At 40.9% G+C, this 17,077-nt stretch overlaps 1 protein-coding gene across 7 annotated transcripts in view; it reads right to left on the bottom strand.

Moving 5' to 3' along the window:
* The window catches only part of mtss2b (MTSS I-BAR domain containing 2b), a 61,905-nt gene that overhangs the window by 11,431 nt on the left and 33,397 nt on the right, over nucleotides 1–17,077 (bottom strand). For all 7 annotated transcript variants that reach the window (XM_085767504.1, XM_085767533.1, XM_085767511.1 and 4 more), the window contains exons 4-6: nucleotides 2,614–2,698; nucleotides 1,812–1,903; nucleotides 339–413 (exon numbers count right to left, since the gene is read on the bottom strand). In XM_085767504.1, the coding sequence (XP_085623630.1) occupies nucleotides 339–413; nucleotides 1,812–1,903; nucleotides 2,614–2,698 (252 nt within the window). The remainder of the gene's footprint in view (nucleotides 1–338; nucleotides 414–1,811; nucleotides 1,904–2,613; nucleotides 2,699–17,077) is intronic.

Here is a 17,077-nt window from a genome sequence, read left to right as displayed (position 1 = left end):
ACCACTAGATGGAAACATAAACCCACAATTATTTTGACCCAGTCTGTGTAAAGCCAGTCCCTGACCTCAGTGAATGTTATCACTGTATTTTGTGATGTCTTTATCATAGACCCTTTTCTAATACAACACGTTAAGTTTTTTGTCAGTAATAATGTATTATTCATGTAATTTTTCCCAACATTGATAAGATCATACAGATAACTGGTCAAAATGTATTTACCTTTGATCCGATTGGGGTCTGATATATCTGACATAATTTGACCTTTGGCACGACCTTGTGACTGTTCTGTCAAATGTGAGGGGAGCATGAGCTTGACTGTTGGCTTGCTGACTATTACCTTTGCGAGCCTTCTTCTGTAGCTTCATGGTGTCAGATGACTTCTTCTTGATCTCGTGGCGTGACCTCTTGTACTCTTGAAACAGGATGAACAGAGATGCTTCAGTGACAGGAATGTAAAGCTCTCTGTGTGAACTCAGATTATCTTGCATTTCCAATATTGATTTAAATAGAAATGCTTCCAAGAGCTCACAGATAAAGGCCTTGCATTGCTTGGAGGAAAACAATCAGTAAGTTGACTTGACGCTTGAATTATGGCCTTAATGGGTCTATGACTGGACAGCTAAAGTGCATGTAAATGTGTTAGTCCGACTAAGACAGGACTTCTCCAGAACTAAGTAAAATGCCCACATAATGTGATTGTAAGCCAATTTTCTTCTGCGTGTAAACACCTTTTTCTGACTGAAATTGGACAATGTATGTGCACATGCTGCACAACAGTAGAGAAGACACATAGTGTAGCATAATAGCAACCCAGCTGGAAAAAAAAGTGCCTGGCCTGATGCCTCAGTGCCAATTCATAAGTCAGTTCAGAATTAAACATCTTTGGTTTGTAGTGTGAAATCAGTAAGTAGAAATCAGATTTACATAAAAGCATCAGAAAGTCTATCATAACACAAATGAGGCACATGGTGCTTTCACACTTTATCTGATTGGATTACAGCATACCACTACTACTCTGAATTTCTCTACAGAAGGGTTTCCCTGAGCCTCCACAGAGGGGATAGAGAGCCAAAGGTAAGTTAGACTGTGGACTATGTGAAGCAGAACTGGTCTTCTCTGGACCAGAAACATGATAAACATCTGCATCTTTTCATCTGTAAAGCTCTTACTGGACATTCACCATACTGTATAACATGTACACCAAACTAGACTGTCCTATCCTTTGTTTACTCCAAAAGTAGTTTTTGTGTATGGAATTACCTGCAACGCACACTCAACATAAACACACTCACTAACTCTCGACATTTCAAGATGATGAGGGTCAACAATGTGTATTCGGTAGCCTAATGCCATTGCAAAAAAAGGAAATACAAGGGTCTGATACATTTTCAGACTCGTAGACATCTCAATCTCATTGTTATACTACCAATGCAATGACCTCGACATATTAGTAGCACATATTATGTATTTGCTTTCTAGTACGCGATCTTTATTATAATATCCATTTGTAGTTACTCCTGCATTATGACATGTTTTTTATAATAGGTAGGTACTCACAATCCTTGGTTAAAGTTGGAGGAACATTACGGTTTCCTTTAATTCCAACAAAGTTCATAGTGACTTTACAACCATTGTGTGTGTTTGTTTCACTAACCTTATCCAACTCACATTCAGTTGGATAATTCAATTACAAAGAATCTGAGCATAATTCATCAAGAGATTGTTTCCTATTTGTTTTACTGCTGTAACAGTTTTCTGGAAAAACAGTATAATTTCCAGGAGACATGGTTGATCTGTGATGTGTACGTACCTTTTGCATGATCTTTATCTAGCTGGTTGGCTGTCTTCTTCCAGTCCTCAATCTTGTCCTGGAGAGGATTGATCAGACTCTCCAACAAAGCACTGTAGGGAGAGACAGAGATTTGAGCGGAAGATACATGTGTCACTGTTTCCCAGTTAATAAATTCTAGGACAAATATTTCCATGGTGTGGTATCTTGACAAGTGACTGACAAAGTGTAGACAACATAGACCCCCATATTCCAAACCCCAAGCCCCCACTGAAAAGGAGAAGCTACAGTATATTTCTGTAATGAGATCATTATATAAATTTGCTCCATGTGTCGTTCCACTTCATGATTTTAGTATCTGGAGCGCTGCCTCCCATCCTATATACACAAATGTTCAAACATACAGTGAATGTAGGTTTATTGCAAGAATCGTGTAATAGCTTTAAGATTGACTCCATCTTCAGAAGGCCATAGATCATCATTATCATCACCATCAATGTAATAGCTTTGTCAGTGGGAAATTCATTAGAGAGTATGGAGAATGGAAGAAAAGGCAAACAATGGTTGAAAATGGACTCTTGGTGAGGTTTCCACAGTGGTCTGTGTTGCGTGCCAATAGTTGTATTCATTTACAGTCAGAGAAACGATCCTAATGGGATCCACACAGATGACAAGAAACCTCCGACATCTACCCCATCATGGCTGTAAAAACCAGCTCAGATGTCAATGTAAGCAAAGATTTTTATGGTTTCTGAAAAATACTGGTGGGCTACAGTGCAAATAGTAGCAAATAGAGAGAAGAATAAATGGACATGCATCTTACTTGGTGAACTGACGAAGTTTCGCCTCGATGCTGCGATGCCTCATGCACATCCTGGTCAGAGCTGAACCAATGTCTCTGGTTGCCCCTGGAAAGACAAAATAGTCAGGTTCATATGACAAAACACACACTGTCACACACATACAGATGCTACCAAAGTTTTTCATTGCACAGTTACTGTACCACAAAAGGGCCTATTTGCTCTATTGCTGCGATCAGTATTTACATTACAGCTATTAGTGTTCTGTGTAAAGTGAATGCTGGTGAAAGCATTGTATTCTTCAAACAGATGAACAATTCCTTTTACATGAAGCCAATATTTACACAAGGCACGGATCTGCCTCTCATAGATACTGCACACACTCCCGGCTTCGTCCAAATAAAGTAGTATCTCGTGAGTGTGTGTATGTGGGAGAGCCAGCCGCTCTGGGCCCAACTTTCGTGAGCGGCTAACCTGCAACTGTAAACACCAGTCTATTTTAAGGCAGAGTAGATCCATGTGGAAAAAGCTGACCCCAGACTGAAAGTCACTCCAAGTGATGGCAGAGAGCACTGATTTCCAAACAAGGTGTTCAGAGCTGCTGCTGTCACTGCACAGGTGGAAAACCAGCAAAAAAAAATCATACTATCATACCATGACTTTACCACAGATGTAAGCATACAGTATACACTGCCTAGAGAATAGCATAATCAAGAGCTGCCACTGAAATGTACACACTGGAAAATTCAGATTAAACAGGTGCCAAATGGGATTTCCCCGAGAGACACTATTTATCATCAGGGCTTACAAAGGTTTACACATAAAAATGCAGAGGGTGCAGTGAGAGGAAGGGCATTATTCCAATATTATCCACCAGATTAATATTTCACCCACAACCAAAAAATCCTGTTTCAGAAAAGAAATGGGAGGTGGTAACTTTCCCCAAATTATTGAAAACACAATGTTGGAATAATAACTTTTACCCACACTCAACTACAATAGCTACATATACTGTAGTGTGACCAGAATATTCAGTAACCCATGACAATTCTGAAAGAAAAAATTGAATTTCATTCACCACATAAAAGAGGCAAACAGAAGATATCCATGTTAGCAACATGCCAGCGATGGCTGCACTGGGTTATCAGAAGATGTGTGCCACCATATGGTTGGCCTTAAGGTTTAATGCAGACATTTTTGGTCTCACCAGGAAGTGACAGAGCTTTAGTTCCTCAACACTTCTTCTACTGTAGTGCCATCATCACATCAAACTTGGTAATATGGGGAACACGGCAAATTACATTAGGATGTTACACATTTTAACCATGTCTTTTTATGTTGATGTCACATGGGCAATGTGACATCAACAATGTGGTTTACGTTGATGAAGAGTAAAATGCTATATTGGCTTTGATGAACAAAACCATTAGCTATCGTGAAAGAGGACTCTCGTGTGGGATTTCCTCTGGTTCAACTTGAAATGTGAAAGGCCCGTGATGACCTGGTGTCATCAACCCAGCCATGCTCATGAGCACCTCAGTGGTCATTTTAAATAAATACATATATTATTGACTAAATAAAATAATGAATAAAGCCATATAAACAAACACTCACAACTGCCAAATCGCACACATACATACACACACTTACACTGTGTGTTGTTTACATCCAGGGAGAAGTGTTCCATTCATAATTAACAAATTCCTCCCTCACGCCTCCTGTTCTACCCGGCAACCATTCATTAAAGTAGAGCCACCCTCCCCCATACACACACACACACACACACACACACACACACACACACACACACACAGCTATACACCATGCATGCTGATCAGTTGTACAACTGAATTATTTTGAACTGTGTCGACATTGTGATCCAATCCCACATCAATAACTAGATCTTGAAACTGGCGTGTAGAGAGGGTGACATTAAGTCACAGAACCAGTGAAGAGAGAGTGTGAGATTATTTGGATCGAAGAAAATGGTAGATTTGGGAAGAAATGAGCGAAGAGATGGAGGAGAGATCAGAGTGCATGAAGACGAGAGGGGCTGCCTTGCACATTTTAATGAGCTCACTGCTGGAGAGAGAACCATGGGACCAGGGTTGCAGCCAAGTGTTTGTGTTTGTGTGTGTGTGTGTGTGTGTGTGTGTGTGTGTGTTTGATCTTCATATTTATGATGGTCCTCTTCCTGTTTGTTATTATCAGCCATCTGAGACTCCATAGGAGATCCGCAAGACTAGAGGTGGCTCACAACACAAACTATACTCACATCTGGAAGACAGCTACTGTGTGTGTGTGTGTGTGTGTGTGTGTGTGTGTGTGTGTGTGTGTGTGTGTGTTAGCAGTCAGTGTTAATCTGTTTCCAATGCAAATCAAGATGTTTTACACCTTATTTGAACTAATAGAGGTCTAGGAATGGCTTAAATCTCGCCAAAACGACCGGATCGCTTACTTCTGCTTTAACTAGTAAGTGAAAGAGGTTTAGTAGTGAAGTGTTTTCAATGGAATTTCAATTTGCCTTTACTAAAAGTTTGCATTAAAACTAATCAACAGTCTTGTGCAGTCTTGAGAACAACAAGCATTGCAACAGCTACTGTTCCCATATTTTTCCATTTTTCTATCATTACTGCTACTATAAAGCATACAGTAAGTATACAGTACACTTGCAGAACTGTGAAGAAATGTGAGTGCTACAAGACATTTTAAGAAACATCAAATGAAACTGTAACATACACAAAACATGGCAACATTATGTTAAAGGGATATTCCAGCGTAAGTTTAACCCATGGTCCAACGCACCGTAACACCGAGTTAGACCCCCCCCTCGGGAGATGAAGCAAAGATATTCAATAACGTTATATGGATGAAGTCTGCTAACCGCTAGCTTTTGTAGTTGTAGCAACGTTAGCAATGGCTGCACCATAACAAACAGCGCAGTATACAGATCCACTATCCACCGATCAAAAGGCCACTTACAGCCACAAATAATGTTCAGAACAGCACCAAACGCCATCAACAGTACAAACAGGGTCCCAGCACATAATACGAGGCATCAAACATCTGTTAGCTTAGCCTGGTTTCTATTGAAAACAGACTTAAGCAACTCACCCACTCTCCTCCAGTTATACGCTATGCAGCAACTTTCCGTGTCCAGCAAAGAGTCCAGGCACTGACAACACACACCGAGGCCGGCAGCACAGACATCTGGTTTCAGCGGCCACCGACAGGCAGTGACCACCACACTGACCACTTGATTCCCCCAGGTAATTCTCTCCATTCATTTCCCTGTGAATACTCGATAATAACTTTTATAAACTGATAGGCAAGATACATAGGAACTTTGGCTGCATTATATGGAGTAATACACGTACGCATTCATCCTTGAGCTGCGGGACTGTACTTCACTCGGTAATCGCCTCCTCACCAGCTGACTACCTGTAACCATGGCTGTAACAAGCAGACATCACAGAAGGGAGTAGGGACAACGCGGCTGAGAAATGCAGTTTGAGAACAATGACGACTGGTTTCATTTCGATGGGCGCCCCTATCAGTTTGAGACCGAGTTTACTGAAGAAAAGCTTAAGAAAATGGAGGAGAAAAGTGAAAGAGGGGCAGCTGTGGTGGAAGCTATGTGCTGGAAATGGAAGCTAAAAGTGACAGAGGGAGAGAGCTGGTGGAGTCTAAATGCTGGACCTGGGGGAATCAAGTGGTCAGTGTGGTGGTCACTGCCTGTTGGTGGCCGCTGAAACCAGATGTCTGTGCTGCCAGTCGACCTCGGTGTGTTGTCAGTGCCTGGACTCTGTGCTGGACACGGAAAGTTGCTGCATAGCGTATAACTGGAGGAGAGTGGGTGAGTTGTTTTCGTCTCGTTTCAATAGAAACCAGGCTAAACTAACAGATGTTTGATGCCTCGTATTATGTGCTGGGACCCTGTTTGTACTGTTGATGACGTTTGGTGCTATTCTGAACATTATTTGTGGCTGTAAGTGGCCTTTTGTTCGGTGGATAGTGGATCCGTATACTGCGCTATTTGTTATGGTGCGGTCATTGCTAACGTTGCTACAACTAGAGAAGCTAGCGGTTAGCAGACTTCATCTCTCGGGGGTCTAACCATGGATTTAACGGTCTAACTCGGTGTTACGGTGCGTTGGACCATGGGTTAAACTTACGCCGGAATATCCCTTTAATATTGTTATCTATAACTGTATTTATCAGCACCTTCATATAACCAGTAGATTAAAGGATTGTATGTGGTGAGATTAATGGTGAACTCATGGGGTATGACCATGAAGTCTGAGTTTATGTTCAAGTGTCTCCATTAACAGTGGTGTACCACCCACCAGCTACAACCTAGAATGGGACAAAGCATATTGCAGGATGATAAATGTATACCAGGAACAAAGATACTGTAAACCCATTGCCCTCCTTGCAGAAAAGGGAGAGTCCCGACTGGGAAATATGACTTTACTCCTTTTCCTTCTAACACCTCTCACTCATTCTCCCTTTCCTGCTTTTGATCTGCTTCCTGGTTGCAAAGCTCCCAGTGTGGGTATCGGTTGGGGGTAGCCTATCTGTGTTCATGAAAAATGTAGAAAACACAATTTTATTATAAAATGTGACAAAAAACATAACATTGCTGACTTGTTGAGAGCTGTGTGCAGAGTAATACAAACTGTAGTAATTCTGTACCAATAGCCTATACAATGTCAGTGTATATGTGGTTGAAGTTGAAAGTTATTTCATACTAAATCTCAGGCAAAGTGTCAGTAGGAAACTTACACGGACAGTTTAGTTGGACGTCTGACAGCTGAGTGAAATTGATTAAAAAAGAGTATAATATGGGACCTTTAAACTGAGACGGTTTGAGGTGTTTACTGTATATGAAGTATTTTCAATCGGTTTGGTCTCCCAAACCTATTTGAAACCGTTCAAAACTGTCCATGTAAACCCAACTAGTGTGATTAGTTAAATGCACAGCAACCAGTCTTTCGCCGTGGTCACCTAGCAACTGATTTAACTGATAGGTTTGTTACGGTTTCCATGGCAGCACAAATCTTGGCCTGTTGCTAAGGTGAGAATCAGAATGTTTGTTGCTAAGATCAAATTGTCTGGTTCTATGGAAACAAGTGTCTGAACTACACCGCAAGACGGAAAGGGAAAATGAGAAGGAGAGAAAGAGAGAGGTAATACCACACACACCATCCAGGAAATAATTACATAACAAAATCATCAGGCTTGCCCCCATTTCATTTAACTTCTGGCATGGCTGATCAGACGTCCAGTCACACACCAGTGTTTACAGGTACTTGAGAGTAAAGTCACAGTTAGAAACAGATGCTGTCGTGTACTCTTACTCTCCCAGAGAATATCGCTGAGTCTCTTTAAACAGTCTGCTCTCCAATGATAACATATCTCTCTCTCTCTCTCTCTCTCTCTCCCTTTCTGTCTCGCTCTCTTTTTCTTTGCCTGGGGCATCTTTGGCCTTCCCACTGGTGCATCTCCATGGCAACAATTATCTATAATCTTGCAGAGGGATTCGTCAGCCTCTGTCTCGTCATTTGCTGTGCAATGCAACTGAACATGCAACTCCATGACCAAACACCTTTGTACATGACATATCTGAATGCACACAGCATGTGTGTGCATGTCTCTCTGTGTGTGTGTGTGAAGTATGTAGTCACAAATGTCTTATACAGTTTTCCTTTATTTTTAAGTGATGGGAAAATAAATAGTTTAAAAGTCAAAAATTAACATGTTAGGTTAGTTATATTTAGGCTAATACATTTTATTATAATTTCTGACTACACACAAACCTATTTATTGACATTACCATAAACGTAATGCCACGTTACTGTCTTCCACCTCAGTCACCTCCTATAGCAACACTGCAACTGTAGTGCTTTCATTCTTTCAAACCATATACTGCCTCTGAATATGATCAAGACAGCTATTCTGTGCTGTACAAAACAAATTTGCTGTTGTAGAAAAACTATTTCTAGGAGGCAGGGTTGTCATGCTTTCATCACTTTTCATCAGTCTACTATTTACTTTTGTTGAATCCTGTAAGACTGGCAAATCTAGGAATGCATTCCCCGTTGCAGTGCAATCTTCCTCCTGGCTTCAGGAAACTCTCAGGTCACTGTTCACCTCTGCTCAAATAAAATAGTGAATACACACAGTAAACCAATTGAAACAAGTGAGTTGAGTGGGCTATAAGACCTAAAGTTACAGTCACAGTATTTTTCACTTTTTTTTATAATGGTGTTTCCGCAGTAGCATCCTGCTAAAAAAAGACATTCTGATAATATTTCTAATACAATGAATACAAGAATATGCTGAATTCATACCAGCGATTTTGCACACAGCCGGAAGATGTTGCCATGTGCAACAACAAAACTAAAATGACCAGTTCTGAACACTTTTGTGATCGCATGGTGACTGCCAAACTGTATGTTGTGTAGTGTACCAGTGGTACACATTTTGGCTGCAATGCAATAACATAAACTTAGGTTAAATGGCTATTTCTGGTATGTTGGGTATTGGTGACTGTTATCATGCATCTTGCATGGAGACAGTGGCTGGTTAAGTTAATATGTTTTTGGTTTTTTTGGTACTATAAGACTTACATTAAGATCACAACTGGAACTTTATTCTTTAAGAGGCTGTATAATTTCCCTTATGACTTGGTTGGGGTGTTGTGCATGCTATGCTTTGACACTGGTGATGAATACGGCACTGGTGTACCACCTACCCTTAGTGAGACAGAGCTGGTAACCTTAAAGAAGAATGCCCCCTCCAAAGTTTGATCACAAGTACAACACACTTCCACACCTATTGAAGGTAAGACAGAATCTGTGTGCTAGCTGAAACATGGTAAATACATCTCAGGGATGTTTTCTCTCAGCTCACCTGTACTGTATGATCTTATGTCTTTATAGCAAGTATAACAAGTTGGCAATTATATCATATTCCTGTATGCAGAGATTTTGTATCAACACTCAATGTGAGCTACAAAACAAGAGAGAGGGAGCACCTATAACCTTGTTCAAGCCGATTTCTTTAACATCTCATGCAACACAACGTGGTCCCAAGAGGAGCAAAAGGGCTGTTTTCCTTTGTGTGTTTAATCCAGTTATGTGCTCTTGTCCATTATGTAAATCCCCCTGGAGCCTCGATGCAATAGCAGATGCTGCTGATAATCAGAGTCATTATGAGTGACAGTGGCTGCTGTGTACTGTAAATCACGGTGTCAGTTACATTACACACAGATGATGAAGAAAACAATCATAATTGGGGGAGGAAGAAGACAACATCAGGAAGAAGAGGCAGAGGGAAAGGATGGAAGCAGTCATATGAAGAGATAGAAGGGCATGGATCAGGGATGACAGTGGTTTTGATTCGGGTGGCATTACAAGGAGAGCAGGTTAATGCCAGAGCAGGTGAGGCTGCGGTTTCCAAGGTTACAGACGTCTGCGGCAATCGCCCATCTGTTCCCCTGTCACTGGCATCTCTGCAGTGACACAGCAACAATAAGTGGAAATAGGGAAAGAGAGTCAGGGCAAAAGAAAAACAGGCAGGCAGGGAGAGACAAAGCAAAGGCAGAAGAGAGGAGGTGATGAGGAGACAGATTAAAGAGGGGAAGACGGGCACGGGAAGAGAGACTGCAGTAGTAGCAGCGCCAGAAAAAGCAGAATTATTCATGAGACCTAGATTCTCTCTCTCTCTCTCTCTCTCTCTCTCTCTCTCTCTCTCTCTCTCTCTCTCTCACTGTAAAACCTGTCTGAGATTGAGCTTCCCAGACAACCAGGCAGCCAGTCACCCGACCAAAACAAGCCATCAGTCTCTGATACAACAGTATCTACAGTGCGAACACCGTAGTGCACTCCGGGGTAAATCCTGTGCAGAAAATCCCCAATACCACACGCCAAAGGAATGTATTACAGCATGATACATTATACTTAAGCAATAAGCCACAAGAGGCCGTGGTTTGGAAGGATTTTTACTGAGGAGAAAACTAGTGGTAACAGCAAAAGGGCTCATTAGGTGAAATAATCAATAATGTAGCTTTAAGTTTTAATATTTGGTATAATGGGGTTAATAACCTGATGAAACATAAGGTAACACAAGCAGCTTTGAATGTCTCTCAGCCAATAAGAATGTCTTCTAATAGATACAGTCCCATGCAGATTGCACAGCTAACCTGAGCCCTGTTGTAACATATTACAGCTTCACAAGAGTAGAACTGTTGATCTGTGGGTTTTTACAGCCAATGCATCATTTTTTTGTTTACCTGTCTGCTTCCTGCATAGATCAGAGGCAGGAGGAGTAAAGGGTCTTACATGTATCAAGGCCAGGATATGCAAACTAGTTTGCGCCATCTCTTTGGAAGGTGTAGTGTATGTGTTTGTATTAAAAACAAAACAGAACATGTATTTCTTGACTTCTGGACCCAAATTGATGTTTTACATACAGTGTTTAAAGGCCCGGTATGTAACGTCTGATAGGGGTCCCTCATTCAAAGCAAAAACGTAGGTGGCAATATGCATCATTTTAGGGGGTTAATACAGACCCTGTCCAGTTTACTTTTCTGTCACGTACTAAATAACGGAAATAAATAACTTAGAGTTCTCATCTACAGTTCCCGACCGGATGCGCCAGTCTGGACTGAAAATATATACAAATGACTCAGGACAGGTCGGACCTCGGGCTTCCTTTTTTCTTTTTTTTTTTTACAAAACACATCTTCTCACTGGTTGCAGTTGTGAAATGAAATGAAGCGGTGCTGACTCTCTTTTTTTGGCCAGGTTTGGGCTGGCTTATGCTAAACATTGTGCCGTCTACTGTTGTGAAGCATGTGCACATGCATTGTCCAGTTTTCCGATTAAGGCATGCCTCATGCAGAAGAAAACCGGTTTCCAATCACATTACTGGTGTTTTAGTAGAATTTGGAGAAGTCCAGTATGAGTCAGACTAATGAGTTTACATGCACTTCAGTTGTCCAGTTATAGTCGGATTAAGGCAATAATTAGTTTGTTTTTTTTACAACTATCATGTAAACGTACTGAGTGTTACCCATGTCATGAAATAGCATGGGATGGAAGTTGTTCTCACCACCATCACCACCATCTGTTTCTCCCAGTTTGGATTCCTTCAGCATCAGTCATCCAGGAAGTTTTTACTGGGGGCTTAATTATCCACAGTGGTGTCCTCCAACACAAACACACACTTATTATATCTGGTGAAAACACTGACCAAAGCAGTTTCATACTAGAAATGTTTCACTGATGCTGTATAGAGGACACAACATCAGGGAAGGGTTAGGAGCTGAGACTGTTGTTCAGGAGGAGCAAATCATCTGCAGAGGTGTCCTCCTCTCCATAACAAATGGACCAAGGGATTCAAACTGGTAAAAACAAAACAAAAATCAGAGATTCACAGATACAGTTCAGCAGGACATCTCAGAGAGGCTTCTGAGTTGCAAAAAATGTATACTGCTTTTTGATGAATGAATGAATAAATGAATGAAATGGAGGTTCACCAAAATTGAAATCACAGCTTTCACCCAGGTTAAAAATTACTGGAGGAAACATTTGAAATAACGGAAATATAAAACTCAATCTATATAAGTCATATTATTGGTTTTAGACATTTTAATGTGGAAAAGTTACACTTTATAGCTTGAAAGGGTCTGAGTGACATCTGCTGAGTTCCATCAGCAACGAGCCTGTAGTAAGAACAATTCTAAAGAAAATAAAAAAGCTTGGTCAAACTCAAATTGGGCGATCTACGACAGAACAAGAGCTGCCCTGTCAGCCCTCCAGTTGACCAAAATTCACTCACACACACACACACACACACACACACACACACATACAGACATGCCTGCTTTGACCCCTAACCTCCTCCTTGGAGCCATGACATCAGTGAGAAGGTCACGGTGAGGTCACTTCCTGTCATAACACATCTCTCCAACCCTGACAGCTGTTGCCATGGTGACAGAAGGATCAGACCGACAGTGACAGCTGAACTGACACACCTCTTCCCAGAGGAACAAATTAAGTTCAACAAAAACATTCCTCTCTTTCTGATATTAGCACAGAAAAATGTATCTATATCTTCGTATCTGTCATATTTTTCTTTGCAGTAAGTTCTGCTGCTAATCTGTGATACTGCTGTTTATCAGCCTCTGTCCTCAGTGAGGAGTTTGACCGTTCTGCAATGAACCTGAACAATCAATGACCTGGCCCAGTCTGGTTGATTTCCACAGCCCAGTCAGTTCCATCCCATGAAACAGTGTGCGGTAGTAGTTAATCTGTATGTAAAGCTGTGGTCACAACTAGAAGAACAAGAGGACCTTCATCTGTCTGCTCTGTTGGGTGAATATGTAGACTGTGGGTATGAAATGGGTCACAAATGTAGGCTGCCAGATCTCCAGCTCTTACTGATTTCACATAACCAATTGATTTTACTCATGCAGTGCGAAGAAGCAGAACATGTGAGCTGGACATTTCCCACATTATTCCTCTCTAGAGTCTCTAGACTGACAGTTGTAAAAGAAAATGTAGCATGCAGCCTACTGAGCAGACCAGAACCGAAGGTGTCTGACTTCTTCTTCCACAGATAATCCAACAATAAATCTAGTCACATGTTTCGTTCTTCGAAAAAACAGCATTTAATCCATCTATGAAATTACAACTAAACATTTTTAAATGTTAGCATAATGGGATACCTGAGACTGGGAACCTGGCCTTGACCAAAGCTTTTCCAATATTCTCTGTCCGTTTGTTTTGTATGAGCTGAGCCAAAATGTCTGGCCAATCTGTGCACAGCAGTTTAAACTGAGCTACTATAAACTGTTCAGTGATTATAGTTTATTCAACCCTGATTAGGTACTATTAGTGCCAAGTAGTGCTTAAATTACCCTTTCGGTAATTAGCCATTGAAGCTTTTTCTTCATGTAATCTGTAATTAGGTACTTCTCCAAATTATAATACTCTACTTTTTATGTCACTTTTTAAATTGAAAAAAAAAGACATCTTGTAATGTGTATTTGACATTTGCTAAGTCTTTTAAAAACTGATCTACCTGATGAACCCCTGGCATTACATGCTAGATTTCTGTGCCATGTTGCAGCACTTTTCTCAGCATTGCTCGCGTCATCAGCTGATCCTGGCCTTTCGCACCAGTGACCCCAGTCATGGTGCATGTCTTGTCTTGTAATAACAACAGGATGCGATCACATTGGGCAGTTTATAATATACAGTAGGGAAAGCTAGAGCTTTGATTCTGACTGATTAAACTTGATATTCTCTTCTCTTAAGGGTTATATTATAGAAATGACATCAGAAATTATAAATTCATGGTAGTGCTGAGAGTTTACGCTGTGAGAGCTTGAAGTAATTGAGAAACGATTACAACAACATGGGAGAGTCAGCCAAGGAGACAGTCATGGAGGATGGGTGGGTAGATACAGTAGGTCGATAAATCACAAGACTGTCACACAGGAAGCCACTGTTCATTTCCCACATGGCGGTGTTGTCTCTTCTCTCCATGACTGTTCCACGACCTGTGCCTGGAAAACAAATGTCTTTTAACCTCACGGAGGCACCTATTTAACCCAAGCAAGGATCTTTTTTAATCCAACCAATCTAAGACTGAGCAACAACCTTAACTGTGTGCTTATTCCTGTTACCATGATGACAAATGTCCAGTTCACCTGGGTTGTAATCAAGGGTAGCGACAGACTCGCCAAGAGGGCTGCTGCTTGAAAATGGAGACAGATCGACAGACTTTACACAAACTAACGCAAAATAATGACTGAGTAAGCAGTAAATTATTCCTTTGCTTTATATCTTTGTTTCTTAATGTTAATATACTTAGAGAGGGATTTAGTTTATATATGGATTCTTATCTGGTCATAAAATATATAAAGGTTCCCTGTACTATAACAAGTATTGATTCTGCCTTAAAGCAGAAGTAAGCGATCCGGTCGTTTTGGCTAACTTCTTGTAAGCCGATGGAGTTAGCAGCCCTCGCCCTCGTCATGGATCTATTGGTCCTCGTCCCTACGTCACCACATCCACGCGCATCCCTTGGCTGCACACACAGCCCTTCATGGCATTCTCTCTCCTCATTGGATAAAGGTTGTAGGATACAAGGAAAGTTTTCTCCTTGGCTAACAGCATAGCAGAGTGACTGACAGACCCGTGTTTCGGACCAAACACTCTATATAAGTGATTGCTGTCGGAAGATATAACTATTTAAGACTTATATTAACACAAATATTCCGCTTACCTCTGCTTTAAATAATTACACCCTGTGAAAATATATCACATTTATCATCCATTTTTGATGGAATTTTTTTAACAAGATAATCTGAATCATGAACCCAGTGAGGGGTACGAAAAATGTCACCTTGATCACAGAGATGTTTGTGTGTTGGAAAGTCCAGCACACACAAGGTTAGAGGTCAAAGCCAAAAGCCTCAGATCAAAAGTAATGGGAGACTCATGGCTATGTGTGCATGTGCATTGTTGTTGTAGGAATGAGAACAACTACAACTCTGCCAGCTCTGAGTTAGTTTCTTGTCTTAGTCTCTGTCCCTCTATAAAACACACAGATTCATGTCTGAGGGAGAAATGTGCTGTGTTCCTATCATGCGGGAATAACCATCCAAACACTTTGACTGCTCAGCGCTCTTCAAAGTGCAGAAAGCATAAAAGCATAAAAGGAGTTCTCCCCTGAATTCACAGTAGTTATCTTTCTCTCTTTCTCACACACATCTAAACGCACATCCATGTACATACCCTACCCCACAAATATCGTCAGTGTGAGCTAGAAATAAAAGTGGTAGGCTAGTTTCCTGAAAATACATTTTAGTAATGATGCCATGGCCTGTGATTAATATAAATTTTGTTTTTATTCCAAATTAAGGCACCCTATTTTATGCCCTACAACCGGAAATACAGGGAAAACAAAAGTGAATATAGCACTTCCTGTGAGACACGCTGTAACTCCAGGAGAGCAGTTGGCAAACCATCTCGGCATCAAAGAGCTTTGCCTCAGCATCATTGAGGAAGTACACTGCTGGACAACTTCCTTAACCGCAAAACGCACACGTTAAACCCCACAACCCGGCGCCTTGGACCCATTAAAATGCAGGATACTGTAGAACAGTGAGTGTGTGCTGGTGTAATGGTTTAGAGTGGAGTCAGCTGGGCCTGGGAAAGCATGCACATTCTCTGGCTTTGATTACAGAGGCTTTAAATCTCCCTTACACACATGCTCACTGAGGCGTACACACAGAAAGACACACACGAATATAAACACAGACACACACATACACAATCTCTCTCTCCGGAGGGAGCAGGACTGGAGTACAGGCCTCAAGACAGGGCATATTTACGCTAAAATGGGGGGTTGTTGGCAAGGGATAGTTTCTGTTGCTAAAAATAGCAACACATAAAGTGAAACCAGCCAGGCCCAAGTTGAATTATTATTACACAGACAACTGTGAAAAATGTAAAGAAGAAGGGGACATGCAAGAGAAAAAGTAAGGGGCCTCTCTTGTCCTCCATGCAGGTACTTTGAGTTCTAGATAAACATTTCTGACCTTATTTTACCTGTTATAGCCACTAACTATTATCACAAAGTATAGGTTACTATAACCCTGTGTCGTTACTATAAGGTGATGGTAAAAAGGGGAAATGTTGAGTGAAGAAAATAGGGACTATATAAATAATTTGGCTAAATGTATAAGGAGTCAGACTTTCACAGTCAGTGTCATTAAAACGCACACAAAAACAACTTGGTTAGGTTTAGGTTTAGAAAGCAATCAAGATTTGTGTTATAGTTCTATCTGGGTTTAAGGACCTGCATCACCCTGCTTACAAATAGATTTTGGAGTTGAAGTCGTATGGTGATCATGATTCAAAACAAAGAGGACTGACTACTGATTTCAATTGGGAACCAACCAACCCATCCACCCTCCTGATGCAATCTTGCTCTTTATGATCCATTGCATCTGTCATAATCTCTAGTAAGATGTAACTATGGAATCTGAATCTCTGGTGGTAAATGCATTTTAACATGTGCTGTCCTTTATTATAGAAAAACCATATCCAAGCATCATTGTGCAGTAAACTACCAGTAATCCAGCAATCTGACACTGCACTACAATCAATAGAAAGGAAAATCAATTGAAAATACATTTGTGCACCTTAGCAACCTGCTATTGATCTGACATCTTTCCTATCATCACTATTAACATTGGAGTTAGGATTTAAGCTTGAGTACATCCTTTTATGTATACTTTTAATATCAGGGCAAGATCTGAAGTTCTCCATCCAGATGCTGAAATCTTGGTTGAATCCTGAAAAGTAAACAAAGCTGATGTTTAATACCAGTTTTGGCACTGTTGCTTATCTCAGGACTGGCTGTTGAGTGGCTGAGCTGTCTACACTTCCTAACCTCATGAGGCTA

The sequence above is a fragment of the Trachurus japonicus genome, chromosome 3, assembly GCF_045865225.1.
Source record: "Trachurus japonicus isolate A0001 chromosome 3, Traja_1.0".
In the NCBI taxonomy this organism is placed as follows: Eukaryota; Metazoa; Chordata; class Actinopteri; order Carangiformes; family Carangidae; genus Trachurus; species Trachurus japonicus.
The sequence above is the reverse complement of the archived record's forward strand: the minus strand, read 5'-3'. Positions and strand labels throughout refer to the sequence as shown.